Here is a 15303-nt window from a genome sequence, read left to right on the forward strand (position 1 = left end):
CTCTTGGTATAGCTACTATGAAATAGAGTTAAATAGCTACTTATTTAACAAGAAGCATTTTTGTTCTCTCTCCCCTCCCTCCCCCTCCATCCCTTTCTTCCTACTCCTCCCTTCCTTATTTATTTATTTATTTGTTTGTTTGTTTGTTTTTTGAGATTGGGTGTCCCCAAATCACCCAGGCTAGAAGTACAGAGATACTCATGGGCCTGGTCCCACTAGGACAGGCACATGAGCTTTGACATCCTCCATTTTCTGAGCCTGGCCAGCTCATCCCTTGCTAGGCAACCCTGTGGCTGCTCATTTCTGAAAGTTCTCCGGACTGATTGAGCCCACTGCAGTTCAGAACTCCCAATCTCAAGATATGCTTCAGGCTTGGGGCAGCTAGGTGGCACAGTGGATAAAGCACCGGCCCTGGAGTCAGGAGTACCTGAGTTCAAATCCGGCCTCAGACACTTAACACACACTTACTAGCTGTGTGACCCTGGGCAAGTCACTTAACCCCAATTGCCTCACTAAAAAAAAAAAAAAAAAAAAAGATATGCTTCAGGCTTAGTCTCCCCAGTAGCATGGATTGCACGCTTGTACTACTGTGTCCAAACCCCTTTTCTGTCATAATGTCTGGGCTGCTCTTCTGGCCTATTGTGACTTTTTAGAGCAAGATAATGTCTAAGTGAAAGCACTACCACCATGCCATGGGCTCAGAGATAAAGAGAACTTGGGGGTAAGCAGTATCTCTATATCCATATAGAATATTCCTTTCACTTTCTCTCACTTCTTTTACAACAAGGTCCTGCCACCTTACTAGGCACTACATACCCATACTCGGTCATTTTTTTTTTTTGGAGGAGCAATGAGGGTTAAGTGACTTGTCCAGGGTCACACAGCTAGTAAGTGTTAAGTGTCTGAGGCCGGATTTGAACTCAGGTCCTCCTGAATCTAGGACCGGTGCTCTATCCACTGCGCCATCTAACTGCCCCCATACTAGGTCATTCTTAAATGCCAAGTGGCTTTAATAATCTAGTTTTCAGAGAGGAAAGAGACAAAAAGAAGTCAATTTAAAGGACAAAAGATTGACAGGTCAAATGATCTTGGACACTTTCGATCCTGGGACACCAAAAGGGATGTGGCACTGAATAAACTGATATGCATTCAAATGATCTCTCTAAAAAGTTCTTCTTTTAGGGAAAGGGAATAAACATTTATATAGCACCTATTATGTGTCAGGTATAAAACCTCTCTAAGGCAGGTCCCATTATTATCCTTATATTACACATGAGGAAACTGAGGTAAAAAGGGTTCCATGAACTGCCCAGTGTCACATGGCTAGTAAGTGTCTCAGGCCAAATTTGAACTCAGGTCTTCCTGGCTTCAGGCCCAGTGTTCTATCCACTGGGCCATCAGCTGCCTTTTCCTTCTAAAAAGGAAGTTCAAAGCTCATAAAAGTCTGTAGTTATGAAGAATTAAAAACAGAAGCAATAAAGACACAGGTCTGATAGTGGCAGTTTTTCCTATACATCCATACAGACACCATCACCATCGCCATCACCATAGTTAACTACTATGTGTTAGGCACAGTGCTATGTACTTTACAACCATCTCATTCGATCCTCACAACAATCCTGGGAGGTAGGCACTATTATTATCACCATTTTATAGATGTTAACAGGTAAACAGAAGTTAAATGACTTGTCTAGTCACCTATCCCTGGAGGCGAGATCAGGACTAAGTTGTTCCTGAGTCCAGGTCCAGCATTCCATCCACTGAGCCATTTAGCTGTCTTCCACCACTCTTACACCGTGACCAAGAGAAATCACTTCTAGAGAGGTGTGTGATTCTTAGCCTCTCAGTTCACAGCAATAAGTCCACTGACAAACAAGGTCAGAGGCACCAGCCTGAGCCCATCAACCATTGAGTTATTCCCAAGAGAAATGAACCAGCACTATGCCACAGCCAAAGACCACACCTCTAAACTTGGCTAGCTGTTTCCTAAATACGTCACTGGTCAAAGGAATTAGGTGGAAGAGTGGGCAGCTCGGGGAAAAGCCACTTCCAATACTAGAAAAATAATTCAAAGGACTTGTAATATTGGAAGTGAATTAAGACCATTATCTTGGTATTTGAAGAAAAACCATTATTCAAGTCCTTAATCCATCTGGTTCCAAACAGAAACTTATCAGGGATATAAGATTTCCTAAGAACCTTTAGTATTTAGAGTTATTTAGTGAATGAAAGGAGAAACTCACTCACCTGTGGGAGTACACTTCTTATTGTTTTTCAAGGAGGAAAACAGGTATTGCCTTAAGTCTTCCATGTAGGGCAGCTGCACATACACTAAGCACTGTAACAAAAAGAAAAGGGATGAAGAAAGAAGCAACTTTAACAGTGGAGAAGAGTGTGGCTGACCCTCACCCAGCAAAAGCACTGCAACACACAGACACGGAGCAAACTAGGCTGCTACGCACATCAGATATGCCAAGCAAGGTATTTTACTCCTGCTACTGACTACAAACCCAGTTTTGGATTCATCGAATGCCGAATGAAGTTATTTTTTAAAGATAACACCGAGGAAACACTTTAAAAACATGACATTAGGACCCTCTCAACACACTTAGCTGTCAGGACAGTCCTTGTGACTGGAATTCTGAGCACTATGGCGTTCTGACAGCCAGGAGGGGCTCCCTTGGAAGGACAGCACAGGGTCACCTCCGTGAAAGGTAAGGTAGCTCACCTAGTATTTGAACATGAGGGTGCTTTAACAAACAGAATTTGGAAATAATAAACCATGTAATGTGTCTCATTCTCACTGGCCAGTCATCGTGCCCATTTGTCAAATGGAATAGTACCTGCTCCCTTATGATCTTAATACTCAACTTAACAAACATGTACGAAGCTTCTATTATGGAGAAGGTGCTGCGCTAGGTGCCGAGGACACCCAGCAGGCCTTGACACAGACTCTGCTTTTCAGGAGATTGTAATCTAAGAGGGAGAAAGGCAGGTAAGGAAGATCACTTACAGCTTGTGCTAGAGCTTGAGGTAACTAGGAAAGGTTCACGAAGGAGGTAACACCTGAGTGAGGTGTCCAAAAAAAAGTGTGTGTGTGTGTGTGTGTGTGTGTGTGTGTGCACACGTGCGTGCGCAAGCTAGAGCAGAGAGAGAGGGAGACTTAGAGAGTCTCAGAGAGAGACAAACTGTGACAAAAGACATCAAGAAAACACTTTTTAAAATCCTGACCCAAAAGACAAAAGATAGAGGTAGGAGGAAGAAAGTAAGAAATGTCAGTTGGTCCCAGGGATGGTAGAAACCAAGGCATGATGCCAGAAGAGGGCAGGAAATGATGGAAGATGGGACTGAGTCTGGCTTTGCTGACATGTGCACCAAGTAAAAGGTAGGAGTAGCATAAAAGGCTAGAAAGGCTGGAGCAAGACTGTGCTCTCCAAGCTCTAAATGCTAAGAAATGTATACTTGACTCAGATGGCAATAAAAAGCCATTCAAGTTTGGGGAATAGGAAAATGATAGTCACAGTCATCTCAGGAAGGTTACTGAGGCAGTCTGCTAACTGGTCTTCTGCCTTGAATTTGGCTTAAAAACTCACTAGCCTGGGAAATGCCATTCATGTCATTTAACCCTATCTGCTTCATTTCTTCAAGTGTAAAATAGGGGTAAACCTGAATCGACCTGTGGTAAACGTGAGTATCCAATGAGATAAGGCTGGGAAAGCTCTGTGCCCAGGGCCCAGTACACAGTGGGCAATTAATAAATGCTTATTTTCTTGCTTGCTTCTGTCCTTGCCCACTCTGGGCACACAGTAACAGGTTATGTATAACTATTTTATATACCTATGTACCTGGGGTTGTGTAAAAATTTCTCTGGCAAAAGGGGTCAAGAGTGGAAAAAGTTTAAGAAGGCTTGAGGTGTCTGGGGTATATTAACTGTCAAACTGATCTTCCTTCAACATAAACCTGACCACATCACCCTCCTATTCCCACCAGGGTCAAATACAAAACACTGCTTTTTAAAGCCCTTAAGACCCGGTCCCTTCCCACCTTCCCAGTTTTCTCATCCTCGACCCCCCTCCATGTGCTCTGTAACCAGTGACACTGGGGCACCAGCTGCTCCTCACATGGCCCTTTGTCTCCATGTCCCCAAGAGGTCTCTGGTGACTGGGACGATCTCCTTCCACATCTCGGCCTTCTGGCTTCCCAAGTTTCCTTCAAGCTTCAGTTCAAGACCCATTTGTGCAAGAAGCCTTTCCCAGGCTTCCTTTACACGCCTTCCCCTCAATCCCACCCTCAATTCATCCTGTCTATATGTTTATTTGTATATTGTCTCCCTCATTAGACTGTGAACTCCTTGACTATTTTGTGCTTGGCCAAGACATTACATACAAACCTCTGTCAGAAAGAGGAGACGTGATAGAGATGGGGCAGTACAGTGACACAGAAGAAGACCTAAGGAGGGATGGCTTTTGTTGTTGTTTTTGCTGAAATCTGAGAATGTTTGTCAGAAGATAGGAAGGAGCCAAGAGAAGGATGAAATGAAGATGAATGAAAGGAAATGACGGCCCTGAGTAAGATGGAAGAGGGTGGACTCACAGGAATAGGTAAGGAACAGCTAGAGGAAGTAACTTACTGAGGAGTAAGGATACTTCTCAGTTGGGAAGAAGGGAGAAAATAATGGATAAGGATACCTAGAAATTCTGAGGAGAGAGGAGGGAATTCCTGACAGATCTCGATCTTCACACCAAACTGAAGACGAAGTCACTGACTATAAATGTGAGGGCTGTGGGTCCACTTAGGAGCTCAAGGAGAAAAGATTTAGAGCAAAATATGAAGCTATTCAAGTTCTGCTACAGAAGTGCTCTATAAACACACGACAGTCTGAAACTGCTCCCTACCAATTCACTGCTCACTTGGGGAAATTTCTTAGCTTTTTCAAACCCAGAGCTTAGCTTATTAGTGGCAACCAGGGAGCTAAAACAATGGCAGGAGTTTTAACGTTAGGTGTAAACCAGGAGCAAGGAGGAAAAGAAAAAGTGGGAGAAGAGTAAGCCAGGTTCTGTGCTCATGGAGAGGTGCCTGTGATTACGCTGTTATTCCTCTCTCCTTCTTTTGCTGCTGAATTCCTTTAAAGCCTATCTCAAACACTTTCCCCTCTCGCAAGGCTTTGCCTTAGCACAGCATGGTAGCACCACAGTGCACAAAGCACTGGGCCTGGAGTGAGGAAGACTGGAGTTCAACTATGATTTCAGATACTTACAAGCTGTGTGATCCTGGACAAGTCAATTAAGCTTCAGTTTCCTTATCTGTAAAATGGGAATATAACAGCCTCCACCTCCAAGCATTATTGTGAGGATAAGAAGAGATCCTAATTGTAAGGCACTCAGCATAGTGCCTGGCACATACTAAGTGCTGTATAAATGCTAGCCACCATCATCACTGTTGTTGCTATTACTTGCACCTCACATAGCCCATTGTTTTGTATCTCTAACACTGATTATGATTGTTTTTCTTACAATTATCAGCATATGTTATCTTTTTTCCTAACCAGATGGGAAGTTCCATGGGGGTTTTATCTAACTTTGTATTTCCCTCAGAACAGCAGGGTGCTTCAGGAGAGAAGGGGGCAGGCAGGCAGACTGGACGTGTGGAGTAAACGGGAATGAAGTGAATGTGCCAACCTAGCTGTGAGCTTGAGTGACTAGAAGAGTGGTACTGTGAGGAAAGGCACTGAGTTCAATTTTGGACATGTTGAGTTGAGATGCCTATAGCATAACTGGATGCCCAAAACACAGCTGGAGATGTGAGCCTGAAAGCCAGGATGAATAGATCTGAGAATCATTTGCACAGAGATGATAACTGAATCCATGAAAGCTGATTCTTAGACCTAACTTCTCCCTAGGGAGATGGTATAAAGAGAGAAGAGAGCCCAGGACAGTTAGGGGGTGTGCCCTGGAAGAAGATGTGGCAAAAGAGACAGAGAAATAATGGTCAGAGAAGTTGGAGGGAGGGAGCAGAGTCACAAAAGCCTAGAGAGAATATGCAAGGGAAGAGGGTGACTGACAGTATCAAAGGCTTCATAAGCAATCAAGAAAGATGAGGCCTGAGAAGAAAGCAGCTGACTTAGCAATTAAGAGATCATTGATATTGATTACATACAATTACAAAATTTTGCACAAACAAATCCAATACAGCAAAGAAATGAAACAGTTAACAGAAAAATCTTTGCAGCAAATCTGTCTGATAACAGTCTCATTTCCAAGATATATAGAAACTGATTCAAAATTTATAAGAATAAGAGCCGGTTTCCAATTGCTAAATGATCTAAAGATAAGAATAGGCAATTCTCAAGAACTGTCAAGCTATCTATAGCTAGATGACAAAAAATGCTCCAAATCGTTAATAATAAAAGAAACGCAAATTAAGGCAATTCAGAGGTTCCACCTCATGCCTATTAGACTACCAAAAATGACCAAAAAATAAAAGACAAATGTTGGAGGGGCAGTGGGAAACCAGATACTTTGATGCATTGTTGGTGAAATTGTAAATGGATCCAACCATTCTGGAAAACAATTTGGAATCATGCCCCCAAACTTACTAAATAGTGCAAGCCCTTTGATCTAGTAGTATCACTGCTAGCTTCATTTCCCAAAAAGATCAAAGAAAAGGTAAAAGTTCTATGTGTACAAATATATAACTTTTTTTTATGGTGACAAAAAAAAGGGCCCCTCTAATGGAAAATAGCTTAAGAAACTTTGGTATGTGGATGTAATAGAATACTACTGTGCTTTAAGAAATGAAGAAAAATGGGGCAGCTAGGTGGCATAGTGGATAAAGCACCGGCCCTGGAGTCAGGAGGAGCTGAGTTCAAATCCAGCCTCAGACACTTGTTACTAGCTGTGTGACCCTGGGCAAATCACTTAACCCTCACTGCCCCACCCCCACCCCCCCAAAAAAAAGAAAAGAAAAAAGAAAAAGAAATGAAGAAAAAGACATTTCAAAGAGAAACTGAAAGACTTGTATGAACTGGTGCAAAATGAAATAAGAATCAGAAAAAACAATTCCTACTTTAATATCAATATTGTAAAAAGGATCAAGTCTAATTCCCAAGGACTGATGAGAACACTGCCCACTTCATGTCATATCATATCATAGAGATGATAAACTAATATGCAAAATAAACACTTTCTTCAACATGACTAATGTGGGTGTTTCTTTTGCTTGACTGTGCTTATGTGATACAAGAGGTCTTATATTTCTAGCTTTTTTTCAGTGGTAGGAGGGAGAAAAAAGTGAATTCTTGATAACCGTTGGCTAAAAAAAGAACTCGAGTTAGTAATGCCTTCAATGAAAACACATTTCACTTATTACACTGTAAGCCTTTGCTTCACTTAGTCCACAGAACTTTCAGACACATCTTTGTAAAATTCTCATGATGTACTATCAGGTATGTATTTCCCCGATTCACAGAAATTACAGCACAAACAGGAAATCTAATGAAGTGTCACTAACTTCATTGATTCAATTCAATTTTTAAAAATACACTTTATACCTTAAGTACTGTATACACATTTTTTCTCTTTAGAATGGCACTGACCAGAGTATTAACTATTACCTCATAAGCCTGCTTGATAAAAGGAAAAGCTACACCAATCTGGGGATTAGATCTTCTGTCATAAGCATACCGGATGATGGCCACCATGTCTAATTCATCCAGTGCATGAATTAAGGAGGAGAGCGCCACTGCTGCTGCCTGGGAAGAGAGAGCCACAGATTCTTAAGCACTTATTTCAAGATTAGTGGTTTGTTCCCTTATGTCTTCTCATTTTCATGTCAGAGTCAAAGAAATAAGAACTAGCAAATGGCAACGACCTAAGAGCTACCTTGTGTTGCCTTCTATGGGTATGTCAATGACACAGGAGGAGGGCTGGAAGGAGCCTCATAGGTCATCTAAGAGAATACCGACATTCTACACATGAAGAAAATAAGAGGGGAAGCTATTTGCCCAAGGTCACAAAAGAATCAAGAATCTAGGGATGGATCCTGAGTGAAGGGGAATTTGTTCCTTGAGATTCTACATTGAGAATTTTTTTCTTTATGGACCAGATTTCCTTTTCCAACATTATAATGCCCCTTTAAATTCCTCTTGGTCTGGATGAAAGTATTTTAGTCTAATGCTAGCACATCATAGAATCACAGAATCCTGGCTCAGAGAGAAAACCCTTGGAGTGACAAAAAGGAAAACTCTTCCAGGACCATAGACAGAGATCTGGAAGTGACCAAGTGGAACCCCAAGCTCTTATAGATGAGGGAAATGAGTCCCTAAAAAGTAATGGCTTCCCTAAGGTCACATAGCACTTCAAAATTTTCAAAAATCCCTTTCCCACACTAACCCCATGGGGGGAGATAGTAAAAGTACTTTTATTCTTGTTTAACAGGTGAAGCAACCAAGAGCCAGAGAAATTGTATGACTACTCCATGGTTTGTAGCAGGATCTGAGCCTTGATTTAAGTCTAAGGTTCTATGCTTCGAGGAAAGGAAAACTCCATTTCCCCAAAGCTTTTTCTGGTGATATAATGTAGGTAAAAGATCCCTGGAAGCAGAACAAGAAAAAAGAAACTGGTTTCAATTCTCTCTTCTGACATTTCTTAGTTTTATAATCTTATTGAACAAGTCAACTGGTCCCTCTGAGTAGTCAGTTTTCTCATGTGTAAACTGTGGATGATAATAATAGTAATCAATCAATATTTATTAAATGCCTACTATGTGCCAGGCACTGTACTAAGCATTTGTACTTCAAATGTTGCTTTGAAAACCTTAAAGTGGGGCAGCTAGGTGGCGCAGTGGATAAAGCACCGACCCTAAATTCAGGAGGACCTGAGTTCAAATCCAGCCTCAGACACTTGACACATACTAGCTGTGTGACCCTGGGCAAGTCACTTAACCCTAATTGCCCCGCAAAAAGAAAAAAAAAAGAAAAAGAAAACCGTAAAGTGCTTAATCATCCAACTAGATACCTAAAATTCTGCATCCACAAGTGTAAATTTTAAAAAAGAAATACTAGGTTTTTTTTTTCATTTCTCCTAGAAACGTTCATTCTTTTCACAATAATAAAATTTTAAGAGCTGGAAGGGATTTAAGAGATTGTCTATGTCAACTTCTTTATTTTATAGATCTCTGGAGTCTCTTCTAGCTGTGGCAAATCTATGATTCTATATGTTCAGTGTGCTTATGTCGTAACAGAATCCATTTATAATTTTGCCATTCTGATAATTAAAGGTCATACAAATTTCCCAATGGTATTGTTGTTTTTTTAATTAGGGCATCATTTTCACAAAATGGCATCCAAATTTATTTTTGTGGTCCAAAGATCTAAGGTTATCTCACCTCATCATCTTTTGCAGCAAACACTTTTAGAACTTGATTTCCCATAAAGAATCTCCTGTGTACCTGCAACGACAAAGTTGGGGGAAAGGATGATATTGATCTAAAACAAATGAAATAGAGACCCCGTACATTAATCATACTGGGTATGTACCAAGAAATTCTATTCATGTTACTTTCACCAATTAGAATGTTAACCCAAAAAATAATATCCAGAACATCCAGAAGATATTTAATGATCATGCAGGGCTGGAGTTTAGGACAGAAAGAAGTGGATGTATAAATCTGAAGATCATCTACAAAGAGATGATGCTGGGGCAGCTAGATGGCACAGTGGATAGAGCACCGGCCCTGGAGTCAGGAGTACCTGAGTTCAAATCTGGCCTCAGACACTTAACACTTACTAGCTGTGTGACCCTAGGCAAGTCACTTAACCCCAATTGCCTCACTAAAAAAAAAAAAAAAGAGAGATGATGCTTAAACTCACAGAAGCAGAGGAGATAGGAGGAGGAAAGAGGGTCAAGGATAGAATCCCAGGAAACACAGAGGCCAAGGTGTCAGACAGATGATAATCCAACAAGGGATACTGAAAGGTTATCAGACAAGCAGGAGAATCAAGAGGAAACAGTGTCACTGAAGAAGAGAGAGGGAAAGGAGAGGGTCTAGGAGATGGGGCAGTCAAAAGTATTAAAGGCTAACGGAAGATGAGGACTAAGAAAAAGCCACTGGCTTAGCAGGTGAGAGATTGTTGATAACTTAAGAGAGATCATTTTTATTTGAATAGTGATTCAGAGAAATCCAATCCTTGGGTTGAGAAATAAGTACGTATTAATGCAATGCATCTAGATGACTCTTTCTGGGAGTGTGGCAGTAAAAGGGAGGGTTTTGTTTTTGTTTTTATAGTGGATAGAAATCTTTATTTAGTTTTGCAAGTATGAGCTATAGGTATAGGCTGTAAATTTTACTAGTCAGTAAAAATCAATCCTACCAATCATTTGAAAATCAGTAAACTAATCAGGGTTAAAAGCAGTTTTCCAAAAGGAAAATATTTAGAGAAAATATTTATAAAAAATTACAAAGTGATTAGAGGAATTATTGCCTTACAAGGAAGGCAAATGCTCATTTTAAGTTATATGGTCAATTAAATGTTTTAAAATGTATTAACAGAAATTGAAGTATCCAAAAATGTATTAACATTCTACAAAAGACATTCATTTTTGTTCCTGAGTATATTAAAGCTATGAAACATAAAGAATCATAGGAAAGGCCATAGTTTTTTTCAGAACTGACTTCAAGAGCATTTCCTCTTCTTTCATACTCTTGTTTGGAAATCCACATTTGTTGAAAGGGAGGTACCCGGAGAGCCTAGACTTGAGCCACCAATCCACAAACTAAATTGTTGTCCCAATGTTGTGTTATTTGCAATCAGCTTCAATCTCATACTTGAGGTACCTTCTGAGACAATTCCTGATTCAATTTCTCAGTGAAACTCTGTATAAGTGTTTCCTCTTACCATTTTGACACTGCCATAAAGTCCTGGTCAGATGTCAATGTCACATATCCTAATGCTTGTAGTAACAACATGACTGACTCCCAACATTGTGCTACCTCATAACCACTTCATGTTAGCTCAAATAACCCTTCAGAATACAGGAAGTGTGTGGTAGGTTTAAGTGAAGGTTCTGAAAAATCCAAACATAGACTAGTTAGGGGTTGTAAGGCAAAGAGAAAGTTAGAAAAACAAGAGATGATGACCAGATAGCCCAGAGCCCCTCTTCTTGCACTCTCCACAATAACTCTTCCAAACCTTCTCATCCCTCCTCAAATCTCCCATGACTCCTCTGCCTTCCTCCCTCTCAGCTAAGAACCTTGTCTCATATTTTACCAAACAAATGGAGGGTATTTGCCTTGAAGTGTCCCCCTCCTCCTTATCTCATATCACCCCTGGCAGCTTCCCTACTACATAAATACATGCCCATGTCCACTATCCTCAAAAACCCCTCACTTGATCCTTCCATTTCCATTCTTTTCCCTTATCTTTTGTGCCTTTTATATTGCTAAAGTCCTTAAGAAGGCTGTATACAATAGGTGCCTCCACTTCTCCTTGTCCTATTTTCTTAACTCTCTATAACCGGATTTCTGACTTCATCCTTAGACTGAAATCACTCTCTCCAAAGTGACTAATGATCTTTCAATTGTCAAATCCAGTGGTCTCTTCTCAATCCTCATTCTCACTTATCTCTCTGCAGACTGTGACACTGTTGATCACTCTCTTCAGTTTGAGACTCTCTGCTTTCTAGGTTTTCTTGACATTTGTCTTTCCTGCTTCTCCTCCTACCTATGTGACCACCCCTCAGTCTCCCTTGTATGATCTTCATCTGGGTCACATACACAGCCTGTGGGCTCTCTCTTCTGGGCCCCCTTCTTTTCTCCATCTATACTACTTCACTTGCTGATCTCAGAAGCTCCCACAGACTTAATTGATCATCTTCACACTAATGATTCACAAATCTACTTATCCAGGTCTAACCTCTCCACTGACTTTAAGTCTTACATCTCCACCTATTATACACATCAAACTGTATGGCCTGTATATATCTTAACCCAACATGTTCAAAATGGAACTCAGTATCTTTCCCCACAAACCCTTCCTCCTTCCAAATTTCCCTATTACTATTAAGAGTGTTACCATCTTCCCAGTCCCCCAGGCTCACAACCTAGTTGTCATCCCCAACTCCTTGTTATCTCTCACCCCCCATATCCAATGAGCAGCCAAGGCCTGCTCATTTCACTCTGGCGATTTCTCTTGTAGATACTGCAGCCCCCTTGATGTCGGAAGCTCCTGATCACCTCAAACCTGGACTGTTATAATAATCTGCTGGCCAGTCTGCCTGCTGAAACTCCCCACTCTAGTCCCTCTTCCCTTCAGCCGCCAAAGTCCTAAAGTCCAAGCCCAGCCATGTCACCCCTACCTCTCTAACCCCTCAACCCCCATCCACATGTACTCAAATTCCAGTGGCTCCCTATCACCTCCAGAATCATACGCAAAATCCTCTGATATTCAAAGTCTTTCCTAACCTTTCCTAAACCACACCAGCTTTCCCGCCTCTTCTTATACTTACACCCTACCATGCACACTTCAGTCCAGGGACACCGGCTTCCTCACTGTTGCTCAAACAGGATACTCCACGTACCTTCCTTGGCTGGAAAGCTTTCCTTCCTTATCTCTGCTCCCTGGCTTCCTTCAAGGCCCAGTTAAATTCTTACCTTCTAAGTCTTTCCCAAGCTCTCTTCATTATAGTATCTTTTCTCTGTTAATTATTTCACATTGGGGCAGCTAGGTGGCGCAGTGGATAAAGCACAGCCCCTGAATTCAGGAGAACCCGAGTTCAAATCTGACCTCAAACACTTGACACTTACTAGCACTACCCACCCCCCCACCCCCCCCACCACCCCCCCGCCAGCCAAAAAAAGTAGGAATGGAGGTATGGATAAAGACTGTGAGCCAGACACTGGAGTCACTGAAAAAAAAAAAAAAAGAAAGGGTGTTGTGGCAGTTGGTAGAATTGGGTGATACATTTGGGTTGGATGAGGGAGGTTCTTTAAGTGGTAATGGTGAATAAGGAGTATTTCTCAGTAACAGAGGAGGTCATAAAGTGTGCCATGAGGAAGAAGATGAGGACTTGCCCTGAACTGGATGCCTCCACTAGAAGGTTAGAGCAATGGCTGAAATAGTGATTGCTGGAGAAGAGAGAAAGGAAAAAGATATGCCAGCAACAACCCCCCCCCCTCCCCTCAGGTCTTATTCATTTGTCCATTCTCTGTCTCCTTTTCTTTTCCCAGGCTCTACATGCATAGATTAAACCTGGAAACATACTGGGCAACGCTGTTCTCTAGTGTATTTACAAGAGTTAAAACTAAGTGTGAAGTATTGCCAAATACAGATCCTATCTTTGAGGGAAAGGACTTATTTGTAATCAATATAGTAATCTCCATATGCTATTAAGGTAAGACATTTGAAGATGCTTAAATATTTTTTCCAATCAAATGCCTATGTTATTGTTTGCTTGGCAAACTTTTTCTTCATAAGTAGCATAAAACTGAGTTTTATATCAACTATAGTTCAATGATAAGAAATTCTCAACTAATTTAATCAATTAAGATTGCTGCTTTTTTGCCATCTGATTTTGTAACCCTAATATCTCAAGAAAAATGATACTAAATATATATTTAATTAAAGTGAAATAAAATTAATGATGCTTTTGGAGTTTCACAATATTCCTTGAAATAACTGAGCATAACCTGGGCATGTTCTTGCTGGAAGAACAAGCCACACACCTGGGTTAAGTTTCTAACTATCTCCAAGGAAGAGAACACGGAATGGCACTAGATCACCTGGTACACTGCAAACTTTGAAACCACACTGTTCTCACCATCAGGATATTAAACACTCTTCAGCACACACTCACATTTTCCTGCAAATCATACTTGCAGACACACACAAAAGACTTTCAGATCATCAAAATATCCCCTAGTCCTCCCTGAAACATACTTCCAAAGATGTATCTGATGGCTATCTGCCTAAGTCAACTAAAGATATACAATACCAATGCCATCTGGGGTTATGCAGAATTTCAATAACTAACCTCTGGATATTTTTAAAGCCAGACTAATTTTTATTTCATGTTCAAAGGTTATGACCATTAGCTAGGGTATATATGAAAAGGGAATATTTATATTTCAAATAAATTTGTTAATAATGCATCTCTTTGGTGCTTATCTGGTCATTAATTCTAAGTGAATCTATCAGGGTCCTCTCAGGCTAGGCTAATAGGTAGAGAACTCCCACTACTGATGCATATCAGCACCTCCTCTTATCCACATCCTCCTCTAAGTTGACAAGGGACCTACCAAATATATAAGGGGCCTTCCACACATCTTGAGGATACCAATCTCTGTACCAACAGGAGCTGTCTAAAAACAGGTTACTCCTGGACCAAGTTAATATCCTGTAACCCTGTGTTACAGGGATAAAGGGCAAGTGAAGCTGGCTTAATTCCACAATTCATGACCCAGTCAGCTCTCCAGTCTTTGAATTGAGCACATGCTACCATAAAAGGAGAGAATGAAGATTAGTGAGAGAGTGGGAATGATAGAAGGGACAATCTGATGGAGCAGACAAGATGGAATCATTTGTGCATATAGAGGAGTTTACAGTGCGACTCTCCAAATTTGGCAGGACTGAAGAATCCAGGGTCACTTCTATGCCCCAATGAGACATTAGAGGAAGACTGAAGTGCCCATGTATCAGTAACAGGTAAATATAATCTCTTAATGAGTAGTTAGGAAAACAGCTTACACTGACTTTGCCACACAAATGGGGGGAAAATCCCGCACCTGAGAAGACCTACAAAATCCCAAAACAGAGAAGCATTTTCCTTCTGTTTTGTATTTCATTTGCTCCTCATCCACTTTAGAGAAAGGAACGATATCACTCCCGTAGCGGAACCCTGGAGAACAAGAGAAGAGCATCTGGTAAGCACATGGGGCTACATTTTTCACAAACTGAAATTAGCTCTATGCATACATTAACAAACTATGCACGCCCCAGAGCTAGCCTCTATATTCTGCTTTCTGGAATTTAAATCAAATTAGTTTCCCCCATGACCAAGAAAAAAAGAAAACACATATATACTCAGCACAAACAGCACACACACTTTACAGACCACTAAAAACAGCAGTCCTATTTCTTGAGTAGCACCTTCTACAATGTAGTCGGTTACCTTAATGACTACCATACTAAAAGAAAAGCAAAGAAGCAAATGCAATATGGGAAGTTATACTTCAAAGATAAGGCTCAGCTGAGTACAAGATAAGTAGTATTTGCAAACATAACAGAAATACATTTTTACACAAATCAGG

At 40.9% G+C, this 15303-nt stretch overlaps 1 protein-coding gene across 1 annotated transcript in view; it reads right to left on the reverse strand.

The window, feature by feature from the left end:
• Window positions 1-15303, reverse strand: part of XRCC5 (X-ray repair cross complementing 5) — a 115472-nt gene that overhangs the window by 71000 nt on the left and 29169 nt on the right. Inside the window, exons 9-12 of the mRNA XM_043995691.1 lie at window positions 14779-14891; window positions 9385-9447; window positions 7613-7750; window positions 2248-2338 (exon numbers count right to left, since the gene is read on the reverse strand). Of these exons, the coding sequence (XP_043851626.1) occupies window positions 2248-2338; window positions 7613-7750; window positions 9385-9447; window positions 14779-14891 (405 nt within the window). The remainder of the gene's footprint in view (window positions 1-2247; window positions 2339-7612; window positions 7751-9384; window positions 9448-14778; window positions 14892-15303) is intronic.

Source organism: Dromiciops gliroides, chromosome 3 (genome assembly GCF_019393635.1).
Source record: "Dromiciops gliroides isolate mDroGli1 chromosome 3, mDroGli1.pri, whole genome shotgun sequence".
Taxonomy (NCBI): domain Eukaryota; kingdom Metazoa; phylum Chordata; class Mammalia; order Microbiotheria; family Microbiotheriidae; genus Dromiciops; species Dromiciops gliroides.